At 35.4% G+C, this 18832-nt stretch overlaps 1 protein-coding gene and 1 long non-coding RNA gene across 3 annotated transcripts in view; both read right to left on the minus strand.

Annotated features, from left to right (window-relative positions):
* Nucleotides 1-2575: 2575 nt before the first annotated feature.
* Nucleotides 2576-18832, minus strand: part of LOC138900465 (uncharacterized) — a 181508-nt gene continuing 165251 nt past the window's right edge. Inside the window, exon 2 of the long non-coding RNA XR_011411451.1 lies at nucleotides 2576-2656. This is a non-coding gene — a long non-coding RNA (uncharacterized lncRNA). The remainder of the gene's footprint in view (nucleotides 2657-18832) is intronic.
* LOC104091826 (probable protein phosphatase 2C 46) lies at nucleotides 13988-18506 on the minus strand. 2 transcript variants are annotated; one of them, XM_009597254.4, is made up of 5 exons: nucleotides 18291-18506; nucleotides 17289-17742; nucleotides 16383-16750; nucleotides 14963-15199; nucleotides 13988-14611 (listed from the first exon to the last, which is right to left on the minus strand). In XM_009597254.4, the coding sequence occupies exons 2-5, from the start codon at nucleotides 17611-17613 to the stop codon at nucleotides 14354-14356; spliced, it is 1188 nt and encodes a 395-aa protein (XP_009595549.1). In that variant the 5' UTR covers nucleotides 17614-17742; nucleotides 18291-18506; the 3' UTR covers nucleotides 13988-14353. The 2 variants fall into 2 exon arrangements, with proteins under 2 accessions (XP_009595549.1, XP_009595550.1); XM_009597255.4 differs by lacking the exon at nucleotides 18291-18506 and adding an exon at nucleotides 17896-18272.

Here is an 18832-nt window from a genome sequence, read left to right on the forward strand (position 1 = left end):
TGACTTGCGTGAAAAATTTGAGGTCAATCGGACTTGATTTGATAGGTTCCGGTGTTGTTTGTAGAAATTGAAAGTTTCAAAATTCACTAGGCTCGAATCTATGTGTGATTCGTGATTTTAGCGTTGTTTGATGTGATTTGAGGTTTCAAATAAGTTCGTATGATATTTTAGGACTTGTTGTTGTATTGGGTTGAGGTCCGGAGGGCCTCGGGTGAGTTCGGATGGTTAACGGATCAAAAATGGGACATAAACAGCTGCTGCAAAAGCTGCTGCAAATTCTCTTCCGCTGTGCAATCGAGCCCCCAGAAATCGATCCGAGGATCGAAGGCAGGCTCGAGATCCATGATCGAAGGCCACTGATCGAAGGCCCAGGATCGAGGGTTATGACCAAGGCCAGTGATCGAAGGCCATAAGGATCGAAGCCATGATCGATAGCCAGGATCGACGGCTGTGATCGAGCCCCATGGTCGAGGGCTATGATCGGACTCCCCATGATCGGACTCCCATGATCGAGGTCCAGGATCGGACTCTCATGATCGAGGTCCGGGATCGGACTCCACGATCGAGGTCAGCCTGGACAGATCCGTAAGTTATAAAAAACAGGGGGGTTTCATCCCATTCGCCATTTTTAAAAACTTGGAGCTTGAGCAGAGGCGATTTTTCATATATCTTTAAGGAAAAATATTGGGATAAGTATTCTTAACTCAATCTTGGTTAGATTACCCGAATCCATCACTGTTTTTAACATTTAATTGGTGATTTAAGTTGGAAAAATTTGAAAATCCTCTTGGATAGATTTGAGGATTTGAGGGTCGAATCGTTATCGGAATTTATTCATTTTGGTATGGTTAGACTCGTGGTTGAATGGACGTTCATATTTCGGAACTTTTATCGGATTTCGAGACATGGGCCCTACGGGCCATTTTTGAGCTAATTTCGAATTTTATGGGAAAATATAATATTTTCTTATGAAATTGATTACTATAATTTTTGTTGACTGTATCGAATCAATTATGACTAGATACGAGTCAATCGAAGTCGGAAAAATCGAGGAAAAAGCATAATACTTGATTAAATTGGAGCAAGTCGAGGTAAGTGACTTGTCTAACCTTGTGTGGGAGATATTTTCCCTAGAATTGATATTAATGTGATTATTGAAATGTGTTGAAAGTCATGTACACGAGGTGACGAGTGTGTACACGTGCTAAATGTGAAAGATTATATTTTTAAATTGTGTAGATCATTATTGCGCAGTTATTAAATTATTTTATCTTGTTATATTCTTCATCATTGATTTGTGATATATATATTTTAGATTTGTTTACCTTTTTCCTGCTAATTGTTTTACCTGTTTAATTGAAACTTGATTTCTTTTATAATGTGCATTATTTGAAGGTTGATTTTCTTTAAATTAAATATTATTAATATGAAGTATTTGACATTTTTAAATTTGATATTAAAGCAACGTATTAAAAATTTGAAATATTATTTTCCTGAATTATTTATTCTTGAATATTTTCGTAAGATTTTTTTTTTTTTTGGATAAGGTCTGGGTGTTGAAATACATGTGGTGAGATAAAGGTGGCTTGATACGCGTGGCTAGTAGGGGTGACTACTAGAAGTCATGCGGTGTGATAAGGGTGGCTAAAACGCGGGATGCTATTTCGTGAAAAAAATACTTTCTTTAAATAAATTGTGAAGGCTCCCGCAGTGGTATAAGGAAATGAGATATTGTGAAATTATTTATAATTTGTAACTACGAGGCGGTACCTCGGTAGTGCCCTTGTTGATATTGATTTATGGCCATAGTTGCTTTCGATTAATTGTTGTGATTTTCATAAAGTTGAAGGAAATTCTGTTTTGATTCCACGAGATATTATTTGCAATTATTTGGTGTCATTAAATGTGACATACTATTTGATTCATTTTCAATGTCATTTTATTTTACTATATTGATAAATATTTTACCATGCCATTATTATATTCCACTAGGGCCTCACCTGATCTCGTCACTACCCTACCGAGGTTAGGCTTGGCACTTACTGGGTACCGCTGTGGTGTACTCATACTACACTTCTGCATATCTTTTTGTGCAGATCCAGGTACATTTTACCAGCCTAGACATCAGTGAATTACTTGCGCACGGAGACTTTGAGGTATATCTGCCAGCGTCCGCAGACTCTGGAGTCCCCTTCTATCATTTTGTGTTGCTTCCTTATATTTTATTTAGACCTTGACATATAGAGACATTGAGAGCAGATTCTTAGAAGATTGTGACTTATTTCTACCGGGTTTTAGGAGTTGTAATCATTTGAATTTTAGTTTGTTTATTTTCAGATATTTATGATTATTCCGCATTGATAGGCTTACCTAGTCTTAGAGACTAGGTACCATCACGACCTCCTATGGAGGAAATTTGGGGTCGTGACAATACCACTATTCAAAAAGGAAGAAACAAAGAAAAGATAAGAGAGTGCAAGAGTGCAACCGAGTCCTGGTTTTGGACAACCTACATATCCCGAGTTATAAGGGAATCAAGTCGCGTGTAGTTCAAGTGGGTTAAAGTATTGAGTGATGAGTTCGAGAGTCGAGTGAGGTTCCGTCGAGGCTCCGGTCCGTGGTCTTGTTATTACATCAAAATCAAAATAAAAAGAAACTAAACAAGCCTATCAGCTATGAGTTACGAGATTCCTATCTATGAGTCTTTTGAAGCTTGATCTTGAGTCTTGGCTGGTTCTTCATGTAGACTCTGATCTGAACCTCGATGCTTGCTAGCTGCAAGTGCTAATTCATTCTTCTTCGGCTTCTTCGGATCAAGACGGGACATGCAGAGTTTATGGCTTCCACTTACACACTTTGGGTTCACTTCTTTTCTTTTCTTTATTTTGGATTGAGACTTTTTTTTTTGGTCACCTCGAACCCTATGCCTCGAGGGAAAACCTGTTTAGACATCAAAACAAACAAACGAACGAAATTTTTCTGCCCCAGTTTTCGCTAGAAATATTTTATGATTTATTATAACAAAATTCTAAACTATTACTTTATTGAAAGCAATAAAAGGTCGGGAATGGTATACCCTGAAAAGATCATGATGATTTATTTTCTTGTTTTTGTGTTTTGTTTTTTTGGATGACGTTACTTTATTGTCCAAAAGATGTCTCAACTAAGGATTGGTGTACCTTCAGTTGGAAAAATCAGTTAAGGAGTGGTGTACCATATAGTGGCAAGGAGGATAGGGAGTGGAGACCCTATGTCTAAAGTGAAATCAACTAGGGAGTGGAGACCTTATGTTGGAAAAGAAACTAAGGAGTGGAGACCCTATGTCTAAAAAAAATCAACTAGGGAGTGGAGACCCTATGTTGGAAAAGCAACTAGGGAATGTAGACTCTGTGTTGGAAAAATGACTAGGGAGTAGAGACCCTATATCTAAAATAAAATCAACTAGGGAGTGGAGACCCTATGTTGGAAAAACGACTAGGGAGTGGAGACCATATGTCTAAAAACTTCTACTAGGGAGTGGAGACCATATGTCTTAAAAAACTTCTACTAGGGAGTGGAGACCATATGTCTAAAATAAAATCAACTAGGGAGTGGAGACCATATGTCTAAAATAAAATCAACTAGGGAGTGGAGACTCTATGTTGAAAAACGAGACTAAGTAATTATATACCCTATGCTAAAACGAACTAAGAAAGATTTTTTTTGGTGTGTGTTTTTTTTAACGAACCAAGAAGGATTTTTTTTTTGAGAAAAACCATTCATTATTATTATTTTTTTTGTGAGAAAATCATTCTTTTAAACAAATTACCCCAACGCTTATTTTCTAAGGGCAAGAACAAATGACCTCTTTTTTTTTTAATCCAGACTTCTTCTTATTTTTAATTATCCTAGGAGAAAATTTATTAGACTAGGTTTTTATCTTAGGAGAAAGTTCATCAGACTAGATTTTTTTTTTGTTATCTTAAGAAAAAGATTCATCACACTAAAACTTTGATTCTAGGAGAAAGTTCATCAGACTAAGACTTCTTTTTTTTTTCTTTTTTTTCATATCCTAGGAGAAAATTCATCATACTAGGTATTATCTTAGGAGAAAGATTCCTCAGATTAAGATTTTTATCCTAGGAGAAAGATTCATTAGACTAGGTTTTCTTATTTTAGGGGAAAAATTCATCAGACTAAGACTTTTATCCGATGAGAAAGATTCACCAGACTAGGTTCTCTTATCTTAGGAGAAAAATTATCAGACTAAGACTTCGATCCTAGAAGAAAGTTCATCACACTAGGGTTTTTTTTTTGTTACCTTAGGAGAAAGATTCATCACACTAAGACTTCAATCCTAGGAGAAAGTTCATCAGACTAGGGCGTTTTATCTTAGGAGAAAGATTCATCAGACTAAGATTTATTATCCTAAGAGAAAATTCATCAGACTATTTTTTTTTTTTTTTTTTTTTAGGAGAAAGATTCATCATACTAAGATTTCTATCGTAGGAGAAAATTCATCAGACTAGGATTTCTTATCTTAGGAGAAAGATTCATCAGACTAAGATTTTTATCCTAAGAGAAAATTCATCAGACTAGATTTTTTTATCTTAGGAGAAAAATTCATTAGACTAAGACTTCGATCCTAGGAGAAAGTTCATCAGACTAGGTCTTTTTTTTTGTTATCTTAGGAGAAAAATTCATCAGACTAAGATTTTTTATTGGGAGAAAAATCCATCAGATTAGGATATATTACCCTAGGACGAAAAATATGAAGAGCAATGGCAAAAGTTTATTCACACTAACAAAACAGATAAAGGCAAAGATTTGAGAAACTTCCCTTTGTCGGCTCTTCTCTTCTTTTCATTTTCTCTTTTTTTTTTTCTTTTTTTTTTGAACCACTTTCTTTGCACTGCTTTGTTCCTGTTTCAAACAAAGAAAAATCTGTCGATTTTGAAAGTGGTGGTCGGTTTGTGACCTTGAGTTTTGGGCAGCTTGGCTTTGTGATCATCCATCCTTTGGAAGACTGACTGTATTGGTAGTTGGTTGCACTGCTGGGAGACTTTGTTGTTGCTTTCAAGGGACCTTTACTTTTTGTATGAATCCTGATTATTTTGCTCCCAATGCCATTTGTGTTTTGTGGTTCAATCAGCCTTATCTCAAAAAAGAGATTTCTTTTCTTGGATAACCATTTCTGATATCTTGAATGGCTTTTGCTTTTAGAGCAATTTGTCTGTCAGAGAGAATACAACTAGTAAGTGCCTTTTGTACGATGTGCACACTTCATAGTCCTTATTCGGTACTATAGAGAATCCCTGATTAACCTCGAGGTTATCTTTGCTTGCTTTAGCTAAGTAGGCTGACAAGGGTCTTTTACACCTGAGTGTGCTGGCCAAATTTACTTTGTGCAACTGAAAAGCTGGTAGCAGATTTTGAAATCTTTTCTTGCTTGTTTTGACAAGGACTGACTTAGAGTGAAGGGACACAATGATGCAAAGAAACAATATTAACAAGAAATGCCCCTGTCGGGAAGGAAAGAAGGAAGAGTTTTTTTTTTCTTTTTTTTTTCGTGGTAACTAGCCTTAATGATTATGACATGCATTTTGGACTTAACGACATGATCTATTAAACTGATCAAATTTTCCCTTTTACCATTCCTTCGGGCTTAGAAACCAAGCTTCTTTGTGCCGATTATTTGCATCAGACTCATGACTCACTTTCGACTAGTGGTGCCCTGAGGGGTTTTAACCAACAAATCTCTCTCATTTCTTTATCTCTATTTACCGTTGTCTTACAGTTTCCATGAGGGTTTTCACTAGTAAGACTCTCTCATTTTTTCTTCTTTATTTTTCCTTTTCTTTTGCTTTCTGGTGTGAGCAACTTGACAATGTCCTATATTGCATGACAACCATTGCTCATTGCATGCTTGTCTTGACAGTCTTGAAGGCTTATCGAGAGGTCTTATTAGGAAGGTTTTTGGATAAGGTTGAAAAGAAAGGATGGCATGAAGGCTCCAAGTAGACTCAATATGATGGGTTGTACACTTACAACTATTGGAATCGACTCTTTAAAAAAACTAAAACAAACTCATGCCCCAATTTTAGATACTGATTTTTTTTTTTGAATTCTTATTTGATTGGATCGAACCGTGTAAGGCTGCCTACTTATCTTTTTTTTAAGGAATCAGGACAAACGTAGTTCAAACATCTGACCTAACTATATATTTTTTCATCTTTTTTTTCCTTGGTCTTGTTTTTTTTTTTCAAAACAAGTTGCCCCACCTTCTATTTTTTGAGGGCATGGACCTTTGACTGTTCTTTTCTTCTTCTTTTTTTTCACTTGAACTTTCTAAGAGTTGTCCCAGTTTGTACTCTTGGGGCATGACTTTTCTAAACTTGATTCCAAAAGAGGGTGGTCAAAGAAAATAACACATGTTCAAAAGGGGTAACAAAGGGTATAAAGTGTTTGGGTAGCAGAAAAAGGGCCTCATAGCCTCGAGAATATCAATCATAGTATCCTTTCGTGATCACGAAATTGATGGATATGTTGCTTTATGGGTCTTTTTCAGTGTAAAGCTGTATGAGCAATACTTTCCTCACAGTGAATGACCAATATTTTCCTCGCAGTGAATGACCCTTGCCTATTTGGGTGACTTTTTCTTGGATTTTGTCTTGATGTAGAAGATATATTTTGCCACTAAACTGATCCATTTCAACTTGTCTGGAATACACCTTCTTTTGAAAAACACTTTCTATCTCTTAGTGCTAAACAGACTTCAAATCGTCCGATCATCCTTAAGCCCGATCTTCTCAATGATTCAAAAGGTAGAGATCCTTAACTTCCATGAGCATGAATGATTTGGTTTCATGTAAACTTGGCTCATGCTTATTTTCCAAATGTTTCATGTCTCTATTCATCTTCAAAAGTGCCTCTTTCTCAACTTATCAAATTCAAGACTAAATCAGTTTTCTAAGATCTGCCCAAAAATTCTGCATGCGTATCATGTCACTAGAATTAGCGTGAAAAAAACTAAGCACAAAATGGACACAAAATGACTGACTGCTTTTTATTGAATAAAGGATAGCAGGGTCCGATAAGATAAAAAGAAGAAGAAAAGAAAACAAAATAAGCTACCATGGCTAAAAGACGAGTGACTTTTCAGTTACTAAGCAACATTTTAGCCACACATTCGCACATCAGCATTACTACAACATTTAACCATTTAGATTGCTTTGGATTCAACACTCAAATTTTGAATTTTGATTAAACCGCTCCCCATATTGGCTATCGGATTTTAGGACTTACGGCATGAGAACTTTCACAGTAACTAATTTGCCAAAGGACCTGGACGAATTCTCATGTCTCCCTATCATCACAGATCAACTAAGTAGAACATGTCTTGTTGCTCAAATCTGGTAGAAGTTAGCCAATATTTGCCTCAATTTTTAACACCAACTTGTCTACTTGCCTTTTCGTGACCTTAGTTGGATCAACAATAATGGTTCCCTTTCCTTCGGTTGAGAAAGTGCTTTTATTTCTTTGGGATCCTGGACTCGCCATTGCAAACCAATCGACCACCTTTAACCATATTTTATTTCAAAACATCAAGCATGTTAAAATGAATAGTCTCTTTTTTTCTTTTTCTTTTTTTCTTTTTTCTCTCTTTTTTTTGGTTTTTTTTAAACCATTCGATCGAACCTGATGTGGGTTGCCTAGGTATCATGTGGGAACATGAATCTGATCTTGCGTAGTTCGGGAAGATCAGGAATAAACTAAATAAACCAACTCATTTTTTAGATTTTGAATTTTTTTAATTTCCGAAAAAAAGACTTATAAAGAAGAAAGAAAATATTTTTGAATTTTAATTTTTTTTTTTTTTGAGAATATTTGAAAAGAAACACTTCTAAAGAAGAAAAATATTTTTTTTTTTGAATTTTGATTTTTTTTTCGAAAAAAGACTTCTAAAGACGGAAGAAAATATTTTTGGATTTTTGGACTTTTATTTTGAATTTATGAAAGAAAGACTTCTAAAGAAAAAGAAATTATTTTTGAATCTTGAATTTACTTTTCAATATTCGAAAGAAAAACTTCTGAAAAAGAATGAAAATATTTTTGGATTTTGAGAAACAATTAAAAATAAATATTGTTTTTGGATTTTTTAGAAAGTGGGGGCCGGAACCGATGAGGTTTGCCTACGTATCTCACATCCGGTGAGAATCAAACCCGCGTAGTTCGGTAAAAATTGACTAATTTTTTTTTATGACAATTAATCTTTAAAAACCATATGCACTAGACCACATCATTTTGTTTTGTTCGTTCAACTGATTTATGCTAAAGTCGGTCGACATGCAAGCCACCCAAATAATGCAACAAGTAGCACATAACATGACATAATGGTCTCAATAAGGTACCTGTCCTAAAACAGAACTCGGCCCATGTGTCGAGCGCTGCTAAGTCAAATGCACATGATGCAAATAAAGCGTAGCCTACTAGGGATATTCATTGCTTGTGGCTTGTTCTTCTAATTTTTCAAATCCTAAAGAAGATGGTATCTCGACCTGGCTTACCCGGGCGGGCAACCCGAGCCGAGGAGCGTCAAGCGTCACCAGTACTAGAACAATACTGGCTAGCTAACGGATCTCCCGCCTAAGCATGTGTGACTAAATCCTTCACCAGAAGCTGGTAGGCTAACTGGCTTTATCTCAAGACAGAAATTTTGTGATGCTGATAGGCAAACACACATGACTAACTATAAGAAGACTCAGAAGGGTGCGAGAGAGGATATAATTTATATGTACAATTCAACAATATCAAAAAATGATAAAAAGTGGACAAGTAACACATTAGGCCCAAATAAATCATAATATATACAAAAATTAATAAAGCCAAATAAAGTCAATGTACAAGCTCGAATTCTTGGGATTTCCCCAGCAGAGTCGCCAGAGCTGTCACACCCCTTTTCTAACCCCAATAAGAATATATGTTTTATGGATTTATGTGGGTTAAAGGGTTTTTTCAATTAAAGTGACAAACTTGAGTAGGGATTATTTTATTTACAGAGTCGCCACTTGGAATTGATTTTTTAGGTGTTCCAAGTCACCTTTTATTTGAATCCCTAGTCAAAGAAAGGTTTGACTCTATTATTATTGGTCTGCGAAAATAAAGTCCGGATAAGAAATTCTGTTGAACGGAAAAAAGGTGTAAGGCATTCCCCGAGTCCCGTGGTTCTAGCACGGTCTCTTTATTGACTACATTTGGCTTATATTATTTTTAGATAAACTCTATTTTATTGGTTTTCATGTTTTACCTATGTCCGCTTTCATTGCTTGATTATTATAGAAGGACAAAATTATATTGTAAGTAACATTATAATTTTATTATGACTTTGCATTTAAGGTCAAGTTACACAAGCGTGCACTCGAATTTGGAATTACGTACCATGATTATGCCACGAAAACCGTACCCATAATCACGATAATTTATTATTGGCCACACCTAAAGCACATTATGTTATTCAAAGTTGTTTAATTATTTGCTAAGTTTGGGATTATTGTGAGCCTCAATGGTTACGGGGTAGAATTACGAAAAATGTAAGATTGATTATTAAAGATTACTAGAGGTATTAATTATGCCAGGTATAAGTCTGATAATGTGACAAGAAAATAAATCCTACTTATTCATTCTATTTTATCTATACTTAAGAAAATTAATGGAATAAAGTGAAAGCTTGCTAAACTGCAACGTGATCTCTACCAAATCAAACAATAGCTCATTTAACTTTTTCAATTCATGATTAATACTCACGCCCAACATAAAGGCATAGGAACCCCACTTGACAAGAGTAACTATTAAACAAGATATGCACTTAGTAAAAGATTGATTCAAAACACAGTAGCATTTGTCATTGATGAAGCAGAGAGCAATAAACCACTCAAACTTTCACATTGATTCAATAGTTAAACACACCACATAATCACACCGATAATTCAAAACATGAAACTTTAATGGAAATACTAATAAGAGCATGGAAATGGACCTTGAATATGCAACAGTTTTCAAATATATTGATAAGAAAAAATCTCCTACTCGTACATAATCTCGTTCAAAGTGAAGATATCCATAAAAAAACGAGACCTTCATCGTCAACTCGTAACTAACCGTACGCCGGAACCTGGAACCAAGACCTCGTCGGGGACTTTTTTCGGACTGTTTTTACTCAGATTTTAGCGACCAAGAGTGGCTTTTTCCTGCTGGTTTTGTGATATTTGCGAGATGGTTTTTGGAGGGATAATCGTTGCGTTTTTGCGGCAGTTTTGAAACTGAAAATTGGCGTTAATGGAGGTAGGTTTTGCAGCTATTTTGCTGCATTTTTGGGCAGCTTTTGCTGTAATTTCGGGCTGCTTTTTGCTGGAATTCAGGGTGAGATTCGTTGCTACTATTGTTTGCTATATTTTGGGGATAGTTTCAGTTGGTTTTTGTAGCTAAAATGGTGCTGAATTTTGACTGATTTTTTGGCGTCAAACAAGTGGCTAAAGATGATACCCTACATGGTGTTTGGGTGACAGTTTGAGGGTTGTCTTTAGCTGGGTTTGGGACTGGAATTTAAGGGTAGTTTAAGGCTGATTTGGAGGCGGGTGTTAATGCAGGTTTGGTGCGTTTTTGGCTGGGGAAAGAGATCATCCATTTTTTTTTTGTACATATATTAAAAAAAAAAAAAAGGAGTGTTGAAAATGAACGATGGGACAAGGAATAGTGACACATGAATAGTGTAGTAGGTGGGTGATGTGACAAGGAAATAGTGAAAGGGGGTGAGATGTGACACGTGAATAGTATAGTAGGTGGCTGATGGGACAAAGATATATCGTAGGGAAGGTAGGAACTAATTTTATTAGATTTGGTCTGTGATTCAAATAAATTCTTCCGCCCTCTACGTAATAAACTTTGTTAAAAATATTACATATTCTCTAATAAAGCCTACTAATAAAAATAATATAAAAGTTAAAATATCAAAATTAAATTTAAAACTATTTAAATACTAAAAAAATAAAAATGGTGAAAATTTTAAATATAATCAAAAATTAGGTGCTCGCGCTGCTCAGATTTATTAAGTGAGTGAATGTATGTGAGTTTCATAAATATGTGAGCGTAGTAAGAAATTTGCATACCGTAGCAAAAGAAGCAGATAAGAATTGGAATAAAAGAAAATATATGTATTTTCATAAATTTCGCTACAAAAATAGAAAAAACGTCCTTAGACTTGGTGTTCCAAGAGAATGGAATGATAGATAAAAATATTACACATAAAATTATAATCCTATGGTTGAAACAGAAAAAAGATTCATACTTCAGTGTAAAATATAAAAAACTTCTACTGCTTTTTATTTTTATAGTTGTTATTTTTATTTTATAAATATTAGCTTGAGATAAATTTTAATGGAGTAATATATGGTTAGTGATAATTTATCCCAACTTATTTGGGATTGAGGCGTTGTTGTTGTTTTAGGTACGTTAACATATAATAACAAGTAACTTTTCATATCAAATCTAATAGGATAATCTAGAAAATAAAATAATAAAATATTTTAACTTGTTTGCACGAATAGTATAAAAAATCTTTACACTATTAATTAGTGGACATAATATAAAGTAGTAATTTCTTGTTACAGCATCCGAAAACAAACAAAGTTGCAGCTTTTTAACTTGAAATTTGTTGTTCTATACGAAAAATTTGCTTAAACATAGGTTCATTTGGATATAGGTGTGAATATTGTCTTATAACCCTAATTTTTGTTTCGTATTTTACATATTAAGGATGTTAAGATTTGAAGAAAGGCCAAAAAGAAAGTTAAAAGATGAGAATATTGTTACCCGTGGGGACATCATATTCATGGTTTTGCATCCTTTTTGTGTACTATTATGCATTTAAATTGGAAATATGTGATCTCAAGTATTGGATAACAAATATGACTAAGATTTGTTAAAATGGGGCAACGCATGTTGAGTTACATAAATGTGTGAGTGTGAATAGCTTTGTGTAGTCAGAATTTTGCAAATGGTATTAGCAAAAGATGCAGTAAGAATCGGAACAAAAGAAAATATTCATATTTTCATGAATTTCGCTACACAAATAGACGAAAATTATCTTTAATTAAAAATAAACAGAAAAATAATCTAAAACACTAGTTCTATCACTCTATGGCCTATATCTTCATAGGCCCAATATTTTCTTTAGTCAACAACTTAATTTCTGCAAAACTACCTCACATGCATCTGAAGTCAATGCTAGCATTCCAACATTGCTACCTCGCTCGAATTCAACTTCCAAACCTTCACAAGTGACTTGTAGTTTTCCACAGTGTAAGGGATGTTGTTCCTCATGATGGCTTATTTGAACTTTTCCATATAAATTTATTGTAAATTTTGTGAAATGGCCATCAGCAAGATTATTTATAATGGTGTCGACAATCCAATTTTCATAACTTTTAGGCAAAGCTCCAAAAGCTGCATCAACGAAGTTTTGACCTTTCTCATCTTGATAAAACTTAGGAGAAACATTACTTTTCCAAAGAATTGTATCATTGTAGGTAATCTTGGCATCAAAGTCATCATAGAAGAAAGTATAATCATTGTTAGGGTTCTTGACTAAGAAAGTAAGTTTCCAACTCTCAGGATTGTCCAAGGATGAAGGTGGCGGGGTACTTAACATAGAAAAGAGTGAAGGGGAGACATATGTAATACGAAACTTAGGGTTTTGGACTTCTTTAATAGTCCTAGGGTCTTGGACTTCTTTAGTAGTCCTAGGGAAGTATAAATACAAAGCTAGTACGACACCCAATGCTATAAATAGTAGTCCAATCAGTATGCCCAACGCCAGATTGCACCAAGAATTTTCGGCCGAATCAACTATTTTAATATTATCGGCAGATTTTTCCATTTCTTAAGAAAGGTAGAATAATACGAGAGAAAAGGTTAGAAAATGAATTGCAGGTAGCAAATTTGTGATGGAAATTAACGTTGGTATTGTGGGTTTATATAGATGGTACCACGGCCAAATCCAACTTGAAAAAGGATTTACGCTTTTCAATCCAAATTGGAGTTGGAAAAGGAGTAGTAACAACTAATTACAAGTGTAACGTTTTTGTGTCCGCGTTTCTGTAGATTGCAAGCAAAGTTGAAAATAATATATAGATTAATAATAATTGCAGGTTTTCCCTTTCCGTTTTAAACCAAAAAATGGAGTTCGTTCTCAGCAAATTCTCTTGTTTTTCACACCCTCAAAATGTATTTCTTTTTTGATAAATTATTATATTCTATTGGGACCCATGTAATTAACTAGTTTGATACTAGTAGGTGAATGTAGTAATCAACATAGCCAACCTGTATATAGAACTCTCTATACAGCTTATTTCGACTATTGCTAATGAATATTAAAATGCGAAAAGGTCTAAATTTACCCCTGTACTATTGAAAATAGTTTACATTTACCGTCCGTTATACTTTCAGTCTAAACTTAACCCAACCGTCAGCAAAGTAATAAAAAATACCCCTATTTCTAATAGAGAGTTAATTTGCCATGGTGAATCTCTGTTAGAAATAGGGGTATTTTTGATTACTTGACGTTATAGGTAAATTTAGACAGAAAGTATAACTGAGGATAAATATAAACTATTTCCAATAGTACAAGGATATATTTGAACCTTTTCTCTATTAAAAATTAAGAATATCGAACAGTTCACCACAAAACCAAAGGGCAGCCGAGTTTATCGTCTATACATTCTCAGAGTAAAAGAATTAGGTCGCGTAAAAGATAACTACACGTAATCATCTATGAGCAGTGAAATTAGTAATCGAAAAATAACACGTTACCTGCTGCTATAACAGGCTGAAATATACTAATAGTGTAAATATTATAAAAGGCTGAAATATACTAATAGTGTAAATATTTTTTAGGCAGTCGGTGTATATAAGTTAAATCCAAATCTAAAACCAACCCATCATTCCAACAGCATTCAGAAATAGACCGTTAAAGACTAATTAAAGGCATAAATACATTTACAGCGGCCAGGTCACATAATTTACAAAATCCAAATAAAATAAAGCAAAAAGAGGGATAAATTTCAGGAAGTAATATAAGCCTAAGGAATTACTACACGTGATAACTCGAGTGATAATTGTGTAAATCACTTTTTTCCAAGTCCCTTGTGCATAGGAACTAAATCTGTATTAATCTCAGTTAAACTAAGGTGTACATTAAAAATAAAAATAAAAAAAAAATTGTAGGCCTGCTGTTATGTTCCCAGAAGTTACCTGGTATTCACAAGAAAAAGTTACAACATCATTTGGAAGAGGAAGAGCTTCGTCGAGTAGGACCAACTTAAGTTGGAGTGGTGAAAGGAGCGAGTGTGTTTCGAGGCAGAGTTATGCCGCCACCTTTCACTGACACGTTAGGAGCCTTCGCGGAGTTACTAGCCCTGCTCACGAGATCTGAGTCAAGGAATACAACTACAACTGAAATGTCATCATGAAAATGTCGACGGACTCCACGATCAATTTTCTTCAAGTCTGAGTACCTCATCTCCCTTTTCTTTGCTGCTTCTTGCAATGCAGTTTTCACTAACCTTTTAGCAATCCCCTGCAAAGTCGAAAAAACAGACGTTTAAGTTTAGTTCCGATGTTTTTCTTTTGTGGTCGACATATATTGCTCTGCATCGAATCTATGTTGAGTAAACAAATTCAAAATTTTATGTGCGACCACTTCTGAGGCGGCGATATTAGTCTTCTAATTATGACGCAATGGCTGCAGATTTAAATAAAGGAAATTTGTTGTCTTTCTTATTTTGGGGGGGGGGCGCTCTAATAGAACTAATAGCTTCCACTGATTTCAGAAAATCCTGAATTTTTCATGAAAATACCTTCTCGCCTGTAGGTAAAATCGACGAATAGCTAAGAAAATGCCACGAGAATGTTCGAAGGGATATCTTACATTGCGTGGGTGATTCTGTACGATGTCAACAGCTTCTTGGTTACTTAGGTGTTCCCAGAGACCATCCGAGGCAAATATAATAAACTGATCTTGAGGCTGCAAAGGGTGCACCAAAATAGCAGGATCTGCGCTTAATATGGGCCTTCTAATCGGTTCACGGAGACGAAACTTAGCATACAAAGGTTCCCTGTTGAATTCAGCTTTCTTTAAGTACACATCACCAATGGATCTTGAAATCTGCAAGATAAAGTATAAAGATAATCTAGAAAAGCAGATTATGAGCCATGCAAAAAAGCCATCATAAATGAACTCACAGACGAAAGTATTATCTTTCATTAATGGCAATATATCTATGTTTCCAAACTGCTTATAAACATGCGCAATCATAGCATATGGAATGCCTTAAGAGAACTAAATTAATTTAGCGGTGCCCCAAAAAACAATGAAAAAATGGCAGCCCGGTGCACTAAGCTCCCGCAATGCGCGGGGTTCGGGAAGGGGCGTACCACGAGGGTCTATTGTACGCAGCCTTACCCTGCATTTCAGCAAGAGACTATTTCCACGGCTTGAACATGTGACCTCCTGGTCACATGGCAGCAACTTTATCAGTTACGCCAAGGCTCCCCTTCCCAAAAAACAATGAAGTACTTATTCTAAGGGACACTGAGAATGTTTAAGAAAGTGTTATACAACACATCACCTCTTTAAGAAATCGAAGGTTTGCATTTTGACCATCCGAATATTATGCTGACATTCAAAAAATAGAGCTTTGCCGTTCACTAGACATTTAAATCTATGATTTGGATAGAAAGACTACCACAGTTCAAATCAAGGGCAGTAGATCACGCTCCTGACAAGTGGGTGCATTTTTTGAAATTCAGAGGATACATAATTTATAGTAGTATTTACCAAAAGCTAAGAAGAGTAACAAAACCGGAGGACCATTTCAAACACTGGAAAAGAGTTATCATCATATGCACCTCTTAAATGGAAGGAGTCGCAACAAAACATTGGATCAGATACTCTACATGAGAAACAAAAGACATGGAACTTGACGATCCCCCTTTTGTACTAGCGCTTCGGTTATCGGGGGCATAATAGGGCTAAATACTGCTAAAATTTTGAAAATGACTTAAAGTAGCAACTTTTGAATACTATTTCATCAATACAGTAGGCAATACGAAGGCTAGTACTATAGTAAACTTCTCTTCTAAAGAATTCCAGCGAAGTAGTGAAGAATCCCCACAACAACCACAAAGGAGTATATAGAATTATGTAACCATCACAAACTTGAATTAAAGTTTAATAGGAAACAAAATTTGTTTTGCAGTTGAAAGAACACTGTCAGAAAAGTACCAATAATACGTTGAGCTGGGAAAACATACACAGAAACTGCTTAGGGATGCAAAGGAGATGTTACCTGTATAATGCCCTTCACACGCCAGACGTTGTGCTTTAAAACTACAATTTGTGAGTCATCTGGATGCAAAGACTGCATCTCCTGCCTTACGGATTCAATACTCGCATTGTGTTCTGCGGACAGCTGAACAGAAAGAATCTCTCCAGTTGCCTTGACAAGTCTCCCCAAGACTGCTCGAGAATCGCCAAGGTTGGCAATATATAATGTGCCGCTGCAGATAACTCCAACAAGGCAGCAAGATCCAACAGCAGCAATCTGTGGTTTCACAGGCCATTGCTTTGTCACAACAGAGAGGAAACCATCTTCCGTTGCTTGAAATGCCTTCCGGATCACCTCCACAGACATAGATTGCTGCTCAGATGTAAACCCTGCATTTGAACAAAGCGGTTGAATGACAACCTAGAACCCTAAAAATCATACAAATATAGTCCATGGAAGTCTACATATTAACTTCACCAAAAAAGAGCTACTTTACTGCTAAGGTACATATAATCACGACTTTTTATTACTTGACTATGGTCCATAAAAGCTAATACATTGCTAACACTTAGATTCCTCAAAAATCAAAATACATCTAACTTCTAAGACAAGTTTTATTAGTAAGAAGGAAATTAGATTTAACTCCCCTCATCATGAACCATCAAAATAGTATTCCCTTCGTCCCAATTTATGTGTCATATTTTCCTTTTTAGTCTGTCCAAAAAGAATGTCATATCTTGAGATATTTATAACCACACAAATATCTATGGCTTACGGCTTTTTTCAGAACACAAGTTTCAAAAGTCTTCCTTTCTTTCTTAAACTCCGTGTCAAGTGAAACACTGCCACATAAATTGGGACGGAGGGAGTGCTTATTATACCCCCTGAAACCGAAATGATCAAAGGAATTGATTCATAAGAACTTACTCTTGAGATGCTGAAAGAGGTGATCATTGATGAATCTTGAAGTCTCAGGGCCACCGTGCCCATCGTAAATTCCAACAAAGGTACCATACGGCCCAGAATCATGCAAGCCGAGGCACCCGGATTCAACTTGGCTCTGATCTTCCAATAGATTATTAGCTTGAACTACAGCCATAGAGAAGTCTCCATTAAAATGTTGCCCTGTATCCTTATACCATAGCAGCCCATCTTGACGTCCACTGCCGGCATCTGAGCCAGTTGTATGAACGTGTCGATTTGCCCTTGGCTGAAAACAAGCCCTTAACAAGTTCATTAACCCAGATAACATACCTCATCTCCTCTAAACCACCATCCAATCTCTCCAAATCTAACACAACACTTGTTAAACCTTGGGTTCTAGTAAATCCTCAACTTTGCATATGTTCCTCCTCAGAGCAGTAATATGTTTTCTACAAGTCTATAACAATATAATCATCAACAAAAGTAAGCTGAAGAAAAGAATATAATTGGCAAGAAAAACACAATACAACAACAACAACAACAACAACAACAAAACCACTGAAATAACACATGTGCGGTTTGGAGAGTGTAATGTGTAAGCAGACCTTACCTCTAAGGCCCTAACTTATGAAAGAAGAGAGTATGTTTCTGATAGAAACTCGGCCCAAGAACAACACAATCTTAAAAGCAAATGCACGTCAAGAAGCAACCTTTACTTTGATACCTAGCTGAGAATACTATCAAATAAAGGTACAAGGTATCAAATATGAAAATTCAATTCTACTTCTACTTAAAAAGCAAACACACAACCAAGAAAGTGCAAAAAAAGGGGAAAATTCAACATGAATAAAAAAAGGGTCAGCTTCACTTTTTCAACAAAGAACTGTATGGTCAGCTAGTTTGCATCCAGAAGGTAAAACTTTTACAAAGATAAAGAAAATTGACATTAGAGAAATATATGGGAAAATAAGTTCTTGAAAAAAGGAGGGGAAAAAAAGAACTGACCTTTACAGTGGAAAATAGAATAAGATCTGAAAGTGAAAGAGAGTTAGATCTGTGGATCCATCAAATCAAAGTAAAACTAAATTGGGGTTTTGATTAATCTTTTATTGTTTGTTTTTTTCTCAAAGGATGAAGATCATGATGAAGTGAGGGAAGAAAATACATAGAAAGAGAGAAAGTGAAAAGGAGTGATCAATTTAGAGTGTTAGCTACTTATTTGTTTCTCAGAAGACAAAAGCCTAATATAAACCAACAATGGAGAAAGAGCTTGAAGCCAGCAAAGCAGAGGACCAGCTTTGGGCTCCACCACACCCCCCCCCCTAGTTTTGAGGATAGAGAGAGAAAATCTAGAGAGAAGAAAGTAGCAAAAGACACTTCACAAGAGTCAATGAGTTTTTCCTGGATATAATATTACTTGGAATTTCCAAGAAATATCCTCATATCAGGCAAAACCTTGGCTGGTTATCAGAATATTAAAACAACATTTATTTATCCATATAAAGTACTCTATCATGTGTTTTCTTTTTTCTTTTGGTGGTGGAGGT

Source organism: Nicotiana tomentosiformis, chromosome 10, assembly GCF_000390325.3.
Source record: "Nicotiana tomentosiformis chromosome 10, ASM39032v3, whole genome shotgun sequence".
NCBI classification, from domain to species: Eukaryota; Viridiplantae; Streptophyta; class Magnoliopsida; order Solanales; family Solanaceae; genus Nicotiana; species Nicotiana tomentosiformis.